The sequence below is a fragment of the Salvelinus fontinalis genome, chromosome 6 (assembly GCF_029448725.1).
Source record: "Salvelinus fontinalis isolate EN_2023a chromosome 6, ASM2944872v1, whole genome shotgun sequence".
Lineage (NCBI taxonomy): Eukaryota > Metazoa > Chordata > Actinopteri > Salmoniformes > Salmonidae > Salvelinus > Salvelinus fontinalis.
In genome coordinates this window covers 36,805,146-36,818,847 of record NC_074670.1, presented here as the reverse complement: position 1 = coordinate 36,818,847, position 13,702 = coordinate 36,805,146, and the positions used below count along the sequence as shown (strand labels likewise).

Here is a 13,702-nt window from a genome sequence, read left to right as displayed (position 1 = left end):
GACGCCCTGCGTCTTCCTCGTCAATCAATGACGTCTGCTCCCACGCAATTGATTAGTCAAGTTTATTTTTAAGAATCTCCTTCCTAATCGGGGAGCTTATTCTGCGGTGTACCTCAAGATGCTGTATAAGTGCATAACTGTAGAATGATTTAGACGAGAATACCAAGGCATGGGATTTGTCTGCCATTATCATAATAGGAGGGTATACAACACAGTTTGAAGTAAGCAACCACAATACCTTAACCTTTTTATGTCCTTGTTCTCCTCTGTTCAGCTCCACATTGGGTTTTGCATGTTTTGGCATACCCGTCACGGCGCAGAGTTCTCTGTAATCAGCAAATCATACCCTAGCTGCTCAGTCTGGAATGACATAGAATTACCTTGATGTGCACTGAGATTTACATAAATGTGTCCCGAGAGGCTGGCGGTTGGTGAAACAGTGGTGTCTATGAGACCAGATGTGATTGGCTCTCCCCGCTGTGTGTTTAGGCCTAACTGTGCGCCCCTCACCCTGTCCTGTTCTTATCCAGGGTCACGTGGTGATGGGGAACAACGCTGTGTCGCCGTACCAGCAGGTGATTGAGAAGACAAAGAGCCTGTCCTTCAGGAGCCAGATGCTGGCCATGAACATTGAGAAGAAGATGGCCCATGCCAGCAGGAACGAGGTAAGCGAGTTGTCACCACTACCCACCCTCCCATCCCTTGTCAAAGACTAGACTACCTATTCCCTTTTCCAGCTGACTGTGTCTTACGTGGGTGACAGAGTTCAAAGCCCTGTCGAAATGATCAGCTCAGAGAACATGGCTAGAAGAATTTCGACGAACCAGTTTCAACAAAACGCTCCACTTGACACGGAATCAGCCAGTAAGAGCAGTTTTTAACGGAGCTAGCGGGCACTTTCATCATCCCTTTGATCTTCATAGGCCTAATGACAAGGTAGATGTCAACGCTGCCGTAAAACAGGGCCTGTGCCCTGTGACTCAGCTACCTCTGTGCAAATAAGGTTGATTCTCACACTAGCCTCACTGAACATTACTCAAACTACGGAGTTCCCTCCACTTAGTACAGGTCCCCACAGATGTTTGGCTTGGGGTCCCAATTTCGGTCTGTTTTGATCTTGACTGTGTATGAGTGGTATGTAAGACTATTCCACGAAGGCAATCCTCAATGATCGCACACATCCCTGAGCCCAACCCTCTCCCCACTCCAGCAGTGCTCCTTGAAGTTGGGGAGAGAAGGACATGTCTGTAAAACCAAAGTTAAACAGATTCTTAACCTTTTTAAATGAGCCAGTCCACCGCCTCCCCGGCCCTCTCAGTTACTATAAATATAATATATCTAATCACGACGGGGCCGCCTTAGTGTGCTTTAAATGTCCCCCCTTTTAACTGTCCAGTTCTGAGTAGGTATCTTTTGACGTGTTCAGTTACCACCTCCCTATTGTTTGACTATTTGCAGTAAGAGAGCTGCTATAACTCTGTTCAGTAAAAGCAGAGGCCCTCATTAAGTAATTTCTGTAATTAGACAAGAGACCGCAAACAACAGTGTCATTACATCCTCAGGGCTACAAATCACTTCTAATACATTTACTGCCTGCCGTCTGGATGGGCTGTTGGGGGTTCGGCACGCATGCAATTTTAAGTCCACTTCACGTGTACAATTACATACACTCATGGGGATTTCTGTTTCTAATTCGTCACAGAATTTGTTTGTAATGTGGACACCGAATTCATTAAAACTCAAACAAAATACTGAATGTCTGTCAACTGGTAGTTTAACCTCTTCTCCCTTTTCTCTAACTTTTTTCCCCCTAGACACCCAACTGGGCAGGTCAAGAGACTGGCTTTTAGCAAGACACCACCGAGAATGTTTTTATTCTTGTTTCTACACAGCATTCCCATTCAGCAACAACATCCTGGATTTTTTTCTGCTTGTCCCTCAAGGAGCAGAGGATTTTTTTAAAATGTGTTCTTGTTTCAAGTCAGCAGTGATTCAATAAAACAGACATGCACAAACCATTTTCACCAATGACTGCTTTTATTTCTGGACATTACAGATGGCGGTTGAGGCCTAAGTGGTCTGACTTTGCATTGGTAATACTTGGAAGTTTTAATGTGCGCCTTAAGTCACTGAGTGGGACAGTTAATAGTGTTTTGGGTGATACGGCTCATGTATGCGCTGTAATGATGAATGACTGTTTAGTCTATTGGGTTTTATGGTGTTTTAGTGGCCCAGTTCACCATGGCAGTCACACAGGAGGGGAAGTGGGAGGAGGGGGCAGACAGCGGTGATGTACAGTTAATAGTGGTCATATTCTCTGCCAGTCATCTTTCCCTCCGAGGACATGAGGGACTCGTAAACCTCCGTTAGCCAGACTAATCAGTTTAATGTGCCTCTAGCTCTCTACACCTCTTGCTCCCCCCTTCTCTCACCAACTTTTCCTTCAGCTTCTGTGTTCTCATGTAACTTTCTTTCCCTTTACCTCAACTTTACCTTGTTCTCGAAGGGGAGATGGTTTCAGGTAGGTGACTACTCTTGTGTGTGACTGGTGGTCCTTTGGTAGACTGAAACTTCCATAGGCTGCTGCATCTCTGGAGAGAAAGGAAGAGGTGCTTCCAGCTTCCATGGCACTCAGGGCTCGGAGCCAGACGATTCAAACACTGACGTCACCTTGGACCAGGCCAGCGGGGAGGATAAAGTGATTGGTTTACCGGTCCTTCGCCATGACGCATCATGAAACTAAGTTATCCTAGCCCCTAATTATCATTCACCTTACCAGTGCACTCTCCTGTGTTGTTTTAGTCGGATGTCCAGACCAATACCAGACTTGCCGCAAACAGCCCTTTGACCACAATGTCTGTCACTGCACTAGAATAAAGTAATAAACAGGCAGAAGTTCACTATTGGTTTTGGCTGGGAAACTTCCATGATTTTGTTTTTACATATTGTCTGAGGTTTTTCCTCCCACAAAAGGTTTGCAAGGGTGTGATGAAATGGAAAACGTGCATTGTGTTATTGCTTGAGGTTCGAACACTCTCCCCTTTTCTCCTGTGTCTTGTATAAAACCAGTGTGACAATGTGTAAAAATGGTAAATGTCATGGAAGGTCTCTGGTTTTCTCTGTGGGGTGGTATTCCTCTGACACAGCTCCTCCCACTGTCTACAATAAATCATTTTTAATTGTGCTATGTTATATAACTCAAGCATGATATTGGTAAATACAAATAATGGTTTTCACTACAAAGCCTTTGGTAGTGATTTAAACATTCATTGCAAAAATATTTTATTCATGGTCCTTACTGTCCTTCATTTTCTTGTTGACTGGTCAGACTGAATTCACCTCTGGCTTTTCAGAAGAACACATCCAAGGTTTAGACATGTGCTTTATATACAAGGACTACATATGGAGCGTAGCAAACGCTTTACCCCAATCTGTAACCCCTGGGCCTCAGTCATTTCCTAAAACACTACCTCATGTCTGTTTATTTTGAGTAGAATATTGCTCCCCATCTGGTGGCAGACAGTTGTCCTGATAAGCGCCCGACAAACTAATTTCCTAGAATAAATAAAAGATTAAGTGCCACACCTAGTGGTCAAAGGGGGTACAGCATTTGCAGCCTATTTCTACCAGAACAGGATGGACCTCGGTGGGTATCAGGACATCTGAAGTAAAGCCTAACCTGGGATTTTTATAGTCTTTTTTTCACGACCGTTAGTAGGCCTATTCTCAGGTATCGCTTTTGATTTCATTCATTTCAGTTAGTTTTGAGGTAATGCAAGTGGCTAATGGTTTATTAATTGTTTTTAGTTTTCTGTCAATTTATTAGGTAGAGTGTTTAACATTCATTAGTGCAGCAAATAGTTGTCCAATCACATGACATTCTCCAAGAGTAAGGCCTTTGCATCTTTTGAAGTTCATTCATTCTTGTTTCTTGGGAGCAAATGACAATGACGGCAACGATGAAGGTAAAACATTGATGATCATTGTCTTCCCAATTGATCCACTAAAATTAGACCATTAAATACATTCGAATCAAAGCCATACAACTATGTTTTCTTCGAAATCCTAAAATGAGAATAAATTGCACTGCAATTCACTAGCTTTTTGAGACATGAATAGACATATTTGTCATATAGTGGAAATAACAGTTTAAACATGTAGGTACTACTCCCGACAAGATTTATCGTTGAGAATACATTTCCTGTTAGTGTTAAATGTGATAGAAAAGGTGCACACATGTCGGTGATAGGCCCATTTCGAGCAAGACCACTTCTCATTGGTCAATTGTTCATAATTGAACGACCAAACAAACTCCGTTTCCAAACCACATAGAAAAACGACTTAAAAAACGTAAAGTTTAATTTGGAATTTGAGAGAGTGCCTATAGGTCATTCAACTTCCAAACTAGGGGCGATAGCCTACAACAATACCCCACTCAAACGTCACGTGTTGTGCCTCATTTCACACGAGAATCAAAACGGCTGCGATTTATTTGTTTCCTGCACTAGGACCCTGAGGGAGCCTCGGTGTAGAGTTAGGACCTAGGCAGCTAAATAGCATGTGTCATCTTCATTATCTAAAATAATAAGAAAAAATACTCCACTCTGGTCAAGGGGCTTCTAATTCTGAGCAGCCCCACAGATCTAGAGATCTCCACGTGACAGGAGCAGCTATATGAGAAAGCAACCCAAGCATCAGGACCAGTTGTAGCCTACCACTTCACCTCCGCTCGAAGCGCAGATGCAGACAATCTAGAGGAGAATCTACTGGCTTTATATCATTTGCTTTAAACCCCAAGGTCAAACGGGACGTCTGAATGGTGTAGACAAGTTTGTTGAAGTGAATAAGGACACGCTTTCACCGGGGAAACAGGTATTATCGGAATAAAAATCGCGTGCGTCTCAAGAAGGGAGATCACTCGGACCTCTGTTCTCTTCAGAATAACTTTTCATACAAGAGGGATGCTGTATGCTCCAAATCCACTGTGGCTATCTGAAGTGGATTTAGACTGTCACATATGCAGGTATGTTTCATATTGTGTTCATTGTTAAACGCAGCTTCTTGCGCTCATTATATTGGAAGGTTATTGCTTGTTTGAGAAGCGTTAGAATGTTATGCATTCATTTCATGCCAAGCTCTTTTGTCAGAATGGAGAGTAAATTATTAACACGTGGGGCAGAAAAATGTTTAATTATTGCAGTGTATTTAAATACAATAGGCTTAGCCTCTTAAACTCCTTAGATCAAGTATTCTTCCCATGTTTGGATATATGTTGATATCGTCACATTTGTTATCACAATAACCCATATCTTTATTTTTACAGCACTCGAAGGGACACTTGTGAATGAAGGGTGAACTTCGTAAACTTCATAAAATGATATTATTCAGTGGTGAGATACTATGTTGTCGCTGCTCGTTTAATGTGTGACAAATTGGAATCATTCAAGAAACTGGAGGACACGGACCAGATAATTCATCCCAAACACCATTGGCACTTCTTATTCGAGTCGGAACACCAGCCGTCCAGATGCAGTTTCGACTTTTCTCATTGGCTTTAATCGTGTTGAACTGTATGGAGTACAGCAACTGTCAAACGCAGTCAAATCGCTGGAGGAGGAACAAAAGAGGTAAGTGAAACGTCGTCTATATATGCATAAATCATCCTTGCCAATGTGACAGTTGAGAGCGAGAAGTTTTGGATAGTTTCTGAGCCAGCAACATTAGAAAAAGAAAAATAGACATGGTCGAATAGCTAATATTAAACATTTTGAGACCAAGAGTTTAATCAATATTTGTTGCCATTGTATATCCGGTTCTGTTTATTGATTAGATAATTACCTTGCCAATTTATTCAAACATAACTCGTTGACACGTCGCCTACACGTTGACACTATCATCGCCCTGAGTACAGTGTATTGATCAGGATACAGTGACCGTCCAGCATCCTGTAGACTAGGGCTAGGGTATTTGAGGTGATGCATTTCTGGTATGCGCTCGTGAGTTCCTGGATGAGTTTTATGCACTCTGATATTATCAACCAACTGCCACTATAAGATTAAAAGCGCAGTGAAAAAATTGATTCGAGCCACCTAATATATCCATCCCGCCAAAACGAAAAGTGCCACAGCGGTGTAAACCAGTAGCCGAGTCTGCCCAGACTGTGGGTATATTTTACAAGGCAACTGTTAGCGACTTCATGAGTTCAACGTGGAAAATATTTTTCTAATTCGTAACAAATTGGCTAGACTTCACCACTCAAAGACATAGTTAGTTGTATTACTAGATTACAGGTAATTCTTGAAGTTATGTTTTGGGGACATTTTGGCAAATGCGCAAAATGTGCCTTTTGGACACATAACGGTCATTGTTTGCCTCCAACCCAAGTATGCCTGATAAGATTTGTGATATTGTTATCTGCTTCGTGTTTCTTACATAGTTGCTGTTGGTGAGTCGTTTGGTCAAATATCGTAGGCTAGACCACATTGCTTCGGGCTCTCTGTGCTTTTACCTGTCCGACTGTCCGTGCCAACAAAGAGAGGTCTGTGTCTTTAATTAAATGTGGTACTGCTTAGTAGGCTACAGCGACTAGACGGTAAAAAGCTGGTAGTGCGGCTCTGTCTATCTATTGTCGAGTGCAGCGGCTTAGGGGGGTGTATTGTGGGAGTTTTAATGAATAGATGCGGAACCCCCTTTCCCCTGTCATGAATTCGACCTCTCCAACCTCCTAAGCTGGTTTTAATTGATCCCATAACCGCAGAGTTATCTTTGAACAGTTGGTACACGCATAACGATCGCCTCTGTGGATTTAGCCCATTGGTCAAAACAGCAAGGCGGAATGAATGAGCAGACTGTGACATCAGTGTGCCTGCCTGCTTTTAGCAGCCCCCCCGATCTGTGACATAAGCACGGTCCTTATTCCAGTGGTGGCAATGGAGAGTGGGAACACGGCTTAATCTGAAGTGTGTGTGCTATTCCTTACTGACCCCTGGTTATAGCACAAATACCCTCAACCGAACATGAACATGTTAGGTCTATACAGTGTGGTGTGGAGTACAGTAGGATGATCCTCTTCTCAATGCAAGTTTTTTTTGCGGGGGGGGAGGGGGGGGGGGTTGTAAATTGTAAGGCAATCACAGATTTAATCATATGCAAGGCATGCCAGGAGGAACCTCCACTCCTGGCTGCAAGCCTTCCACTGCCCATCTGCAAATACTCAAGCAATCACTGTGGGGTACTGGCACACACACTTTTCTCTGCTCCTCTGTTTTTTTCTTAGGATTGGTGATCTCAGATGCTCCATAATATAATGTTCTTAATGGGATCAAACTTTTTTGGCACGGAGTGGAACTGGTTAAGTTTGAGATGCTTTAGGGAGAGAGGCAAATTGATAATGGCATAGGTGTGTATGTGTTTGTTTGTGTTTCTGTGTTCGTTGTTGATAGAAGTGGTTGAAATGCTTTTTGGCTAGCAGGCTAGAGAGGTATAACCCTTACGTGTGTGCATGTATGTGTGTGTGTGTGTGTGCACGAGAGAGAGGGAGGGAGGGGGTGGCTGGAGGCGGAGGTGAGAGCAAAAGTTTAACTCATACATTTGACTCTGAGGATGGGATTGGATTGAGCTGTACACACATTACCGTAAACTCTCTGAACATCTCAAACTGGATGCTCCAGCCCTCAGCAATGTATGGGTTTTGTACAGATCGTTTTTTGGAGGGAGGTGGAGGATTGGTTCCTGTTGTTTTGGAATGGAATGGCCCAACTGAAGCCAAAAGTGACATTTAGCACACACTGGCAGGCAGCCAAGCTTTAGGCTTTCACTTCCTTCCTTTATTTATTATGGTTATTGAGAGAAGCATGTGAGAGAGAGAGCACTGTTCAATATGCTGTGAGAGGGCTGAATATTTGTGCCTTGCCCTCAAGGCTCACCATGACAGCTCCACATACAGTATAGTATGTCTGGCAGGCAGCAGTAACATAGTGAGGTTTCCAAATCAGTCTGGAATGTTCAGTCCCAGACACATTTTAAAAACGGAATATGGAATTGGTCACGTTAAGCTCCCCAGGCATATATATTTTATGGGTAAAGAAAAATAGAGGAACAAATGTCTTTACCTTTCAGGCTGAAATAAATTCAAATAAGTTGGCTGAAATAAGTAGTAGAGCCTTTGCCGTTGACATACAGTATATGATTGGATTAGCTAGGGAAGTGTATGGGAATGCAAGAGTGAAATGCAGGGCAGTTCTAGTCGGCAACAGTCTGTGTTCAAAGGCAAACTGTAAGAGAGTCAGGCTAAGGCTAAATTAAGGGAATCTGTGGTGTAAATGGTTTGATCATGTCTTGCAAGCAGCTCCTATACTCTACTACATGACTCAGTCCTCTTTTCCACTGTAGTTATTGTTTTTTCTCTTCATATAAAACCAATGATTTACACCTCCTTACTCCCCCACCCCGCCCACTAAAAAAAGGGGAACTCATGCCAACGAAGCCTCCTATGATATCATTGCTACACTCAAGGATATTGGTTTTCATTTTTATTCTCTGGCTAATGATGCCACCTGCTGACTACATAAAAACAGACTCAAGTACCAATGTTGCCTGGAGGAAGAGATGCACCATGGGTCAGGGGAGTTTGTAAATCCACTACTAGGAAATGGCTATAGTAGTGAAAGACTGTACAGCACTAGGGTTGCACATTTTGGGGAATATTCAGAGGTGGAAACTTTCCGTGGGAATTAACGGGAATATATGGGAATTAACGGAAATATGTGCTAATTAATATTAATACCATTTAAATGTAGATGTTTTTTGCATTGTATATATTTACCATATCATATGGAGACAGAAACATAAACCTTTTACCTTATCATAAGTAGACATAATTGCTAATGATTAAATCCTTCCAATAGAAAAAAAAAACGATTTAGTTATGAATTGAACTTGAATTAAATGAGTTGATTCTTCACATGGGATGATTTCACTGAACAACAAAAGAAAGGGAATATTGAATGATCCCCAATGATCCATCGCATCTCCCAAAATGTTTTCAACATATATCTGTAAAATGATAGTCTAGAAACTAAAGCTGTGGTTGTCTTCCTCTCAGGTTTCCATGTCTTCTCCCCGTACCTCCTCAATGTCCACCTCTTGAACATGAAACTCTGAGGCCTCATCTACACTGTCACTTTCCAACCTTGTTGAGGATGGCTCGTTGTCAGGCTTAAAAAGCCCAAAAGAATCCGGATATCCACCAATTTTTCAACTGTTGTATTGGTCAGCCTGTTGCGTGCTTTGGTGTGTGTGTTCCCAAACAAGGACAAGTTGCGCTCTGAGGCGGCTGATGTTGGTGGGATTTGGAGGATGATGGAGGCAACAGGGGAAAGAGCCTCAGATCCACAAAGTCCCTTCCACCAGGTGGCTGATGAGATATGCTGGCACGACTGCCATATTGCATCTCCATCCCAAAGCCCTTGCTTGGAGGTGTACTTCGCCAGACTGCCAAGAACCTTGCCCTCATCCAGGCCAAGGTGGCAAGACACGGCAATGATATCACATTATAGGCCTTGTTGATCTCTGCACCAGACATGATGCTCTTGCCAGCATACTTGGGGTCCAACATGTATGCTGTGGCGTGTATGGGCTTCAGGCAGAAGTCTTCACGCTTTTTGATGTTTTTCAGAACTTCAGTTTCCTCTGCTTGGAGCAACAGTGAAGTGGGCAGGGCAGTACGGATTTCTTCTCTTACAGCTGCAAGCGGAGTCTGAACATCAGACAGGATGGCATTGTCTCCCTCAATCCGTGCAATGGCTACTGCTATAGGTTTCAGGAGATTCAGGCTGCTTACCACTCTCTCCCAAAATACATAATCCAGTAGGATCCTTTTGATGGGGCTGTCCATATCGGCAGACTGTGATATGGCCATTTCCAGGAGACTGTCAAACATGATGACAACACCACCCCAACGGGTGTTGCTGGGCAGCTTCAATGTGAGGCTCTTATTCTTCTCACTATGCTTGGTGAGGTAGATTACTGCTATAACTTGATGACCCTTCACATACCTAACCATTTCCTTGGCACTCTTGTAGAGTGTATCCATTGTTTTCAGTGCCATGCTGTCCTTGAGGAGCAGATTCAATGCATGAGCAGCACCGCCAATGGGTGTGATGTGAAAGTAGGACTCCTCTACTTTAGACCAAGCAGCCTTCATGTTCGCAGCATTGTCTGTTACCAGTGCAAATACCTTCTGTGGTCCAAGGTCATTGATGACTGCCTGCAGCTCATCTGCAATGTAGAGACTGGTATGTCCGTTGTCCCTTTTGTCTGTGCTCTTGTAGAATACTGGTTGAGGGGTGGAGATGATGTAGTTAATTATTCCTTGTCCACGAACATTCGACCACCCATCAGAGATTGCAATACAGTCCCCTTTCTCTATGATTTGCTTGACCTTCACTTGAACTCTGTTGAACTCTGCATCCAGCAAATTATTAGATAAAGCATGTCTAGTTGGAGGGGTGTATGCTGGGCGAAGAACATTCAGAAATGTCTTCCAATACACATTGCCTGTGAGCATCAGAGGTGAACCAGTTGCATACACAGCTCGAGCAAGACAGTCATCAGCATTTCTTTGACTACGTTCCTCCATTGAGTCAAAAAAATGTCATATTCCAGGAGGACCATGAGCTGTTGCTATCGATAAGGTGTCTGATTCATCATTTTCACCTTGAATAGAAGTAGAGGGACTTTTGTTTTGTTGTGAGGTTTGAGGGAAATTTTAGCACTTGGCCAGATGATTCTGCATCTTTGTTGCATTCTTCACATATGATTTGGCATAGTATTTGCAAATATACACAGCTTTTCCTTATACGTTAGCTGCAGTGAACTCTCTCCACACATCAGATAGTGCCCGTGGCATTTTCCTGTAAAGATTAAATGAGAAAAATAATAATAATAATACATTTCCATGTACATATACATAGTTAAGCAGTTAGATTAAACAACTCCTTTGTAAGATAAATGTTTTAAAATGAAACATGTATGGAAACAGGTGAATTAACACTCCTCAGTTAGCAGGCTCAAGCAAGCTAAAACCCACATGGTAGCAAAAACTAACTAGTAGAAATTGTTAACAAATTATAAATGATTTAAACACACTTTGCTGTAGGCTACTATTTAACAAAAAATCATGTATGTCATAAAATATATTCACCCCACCCAGTATTGTAATCAAAACTTACCAGAAAGCAGGTAGTCCTTGGCTCAGACAGTGTAGTAGTGTGGGCTCAATAGCATCTCATTGGTGTGCAAGATCTTGAGAATCAGCTGTACATGTGATGGAAGAGTGCACTGTACATGTGATGGAAGAATGCACTGTGCATGCAGAGGGTTGCAATTCCATTAAATCAGGGATAGTTTCACCAAAATATGCCACAACACCTAGAATTGCCTTGTGTATCCCACAAAAAGGTTCACTGTTATAAGCTAACTTTTTTGGATGAATTTAAGCAAAATTCCCCAAATTCCAGGGCTTAACTTCCCATGGAAAAAATTTAGAAATTCTCATCAGCCACCTGGTGGAAGGGACTTTGTGGATCTGAGGCTCTTTCCCATGTTACCTCCATCATCCTCCAAATCCCACCAACGTCAGCCGCCTCAGAGCCCAACTGGTCCTTGTTTGCGGGCACACACACACACCAAAGCACGCAACAGGCTGACCAATAAAAGGGTTGAAAGATTGGTGTCCATCCGGGAAAATTTTGGGCTTTTGAGCCTGACAACGAGAAATCCTCAACAAGCTTGGAAAGTGACAGTGTAGATAAGGCCTCAGTCTGATGAAATGTTGAAAACGTTTTTGGGAGATGCGATGGATCATTGGGGATCATTCGATATACCCTTTCTTTTGTTGTTCAGTGAAAACATCCCATGTGAAGAGTCAACTCATTTAATTAAAGTTCAATTCGTAACTAAATTGTTTTTAAAATTTCTATTGGAAGGATTTAATCATTAGCAATTGTGTCTACTTATGATAAGGTAAAATGTTTATGTTTCTGTCTCCATATGATATGGTAAATATATCCAATGCAAAAAACATCTACATTTAAATGGTATTAATAGTAATTAGCATATATTTCCGTTAATTCCCACGGAAAGTTTCCACCTCTGAAAATTCCCCAAAATGTGCAACCCTACTTAGAAGGATATGCCTTACATTTACATTTGAGTAATTTAGCAGACACTCATTCAGAGCTACTTAAAGGAGCAATTAGGGTTAAGTGCCTTGCTCAAGGGCACATCAGCTGATTTTTCACCTAGCCGGGTACTGGCCCAACTTTCTTAACCGCTAGACTACCTGCCGCCCTGAAAGCACTCAGACCGCAATTGCTAATTTTCTGTATTTTCTGTGAGAGAAATGGATACAAATAGCGTGACTGTAAGTCCCTTTGAATGAAAGCGTCTGCTAAATGTCATATATTATTATATATTAATGGTTTATGACTGTCTATTAAATAGCTTATTGTCCCTCTTATTGTTTGGTGGACATGAAGCCATTTTAAACCGACTCCGACAGGGAGAGGGAATGCTCCACGAGGCCACTCTTAAAGCAGCTTTGCCACTCTGTCTTTGGAAAAAGTGAAAAGGGGCCCGCAGATGGCATGTCTTTTAACAAGGCTTTTTCACATAATGCCACTCTAATCCACGGGATGGGCGCCCTGTATCCTGTGTGTGTGCACGCTCTCTCCTAAGCCAGGAAGACTGTGTGACTTTATTCCACAGCAGCAGTGTGTTTCTCCTGGCTGGTTATGAAGGAGGCCTGTACGTTGTGCACCGGCGTGTCACCGCGCAAAGCGGCACATGGAACGATCACTTTACAGAAACGCTGGAAAGCAATCCGGGGTTCGTGGTGCGGAATAGCAGTAGCCCCCATCCTCCTAAATTCTGCTCCTAGCCTAGGGGGCTTTTAAAGACGAGAGGGGGTGGAGGGACGGGAGAGAACATATTTAAGCAGATCAGCTGGATGTGGCTGAATGTGAGCAGCATCACCTGAGAGGGATTACTGCTCGCCAAGTCCTGACCTGAGCCCCGGCTGCAGCGTCTAAGAGGAACCGTGTTCCCTTTCTCTTCCCAGGCCCCATCAGCCAAGCCGTTAATGTGTGTGTGTGCATGCATGCATGCACGTCTTTATGCAGGTGTGTTTTGGTGTCTGGGCAGTGTCAATTTTGTGGAAAATCATGGCAGGTAATTCAAGTTTTCAGCTGCATTGACAAATAAATTCAGTAACAAAACCTGTGAACTACAGTAAATGTTGCGGCGAGGTCAGTCTGGTGGGACCCACTAACCCAAGCATGTCCATCCTGTCTCTCTGTAGTGTAGCAGACCTGCTAGGTCTCATTCACAGCCGTATCAAATGAAGCCGGTGAAAGGGTCCTCAGTCCTCAGTGCACCGATGCCATGCTACACTGGTGGAAATCCCCAGAGGAAAAAAAACCAACACAGGTGTCATGAACTTGTAGTCAGGCTCGGAGAGATTCCTCAGGACCCACGTGACAAGCTGAGGGTTATCTGTTTCTGTTTTGTCTTCATTTTCTCTCACCACAAAAAAAACATTGTCTATTCACCCTCTGCCTATTCACCCTCTGCCTAGCCCCCTTCACCCTATAAACTCAATTAGCCCCAATTAATTTAAATTGGCACCAACACGTAGCTTTCT

At 43.0% G+C, this 13,702-nt stretch overlaps 2 protein-coding genes across 2 annotated transcripts in view; both read left to right on the top strand.

Moving 5' to 3' along the window:
- LOC129857774 (eukaryotic translation initiation factor 3 subunit E) overlaps positions 1-2,016 on the top strand; it is a 41,796-nt gene extending 39,780 nt beyond the window's left edge. The window contains exons 12-13 of the mRNA XM_055926327.1: positions 531-665; positions 1,815-2,016. Of these exons, the coding sequence (XP_055782302.1) occupies positions 531-665; positions 1,815-1,850 (171 nt within the window). The 3' untranslated portion in view covers positions 1,851-2,016. The remainder of the gene's footprint in view (positions 1-530; positions 666-1,814) is intronic.
- A 3,396-nt stretch (positions 2,017-5,412) lies between these two features.
- The window catches only part of LOC129857773 (R-spondin-2-like), a 73,557-nt gene continuing 65,267 nt past the window's right edge, over positions 5,413-13,702 (top strand). Inside the window, exon 1 of the mRNA XM_055926325.1 lies at positions 5,413-5,627. Coding sequence (XP_055782300.1) covers positions 5,528-5,627 — 100 coding nt within the window. The 5' untranslated portion in view covers positions 5,413-5,527. The remainder of the gene's footprint in view (positions 5,628-13,702) is intronic.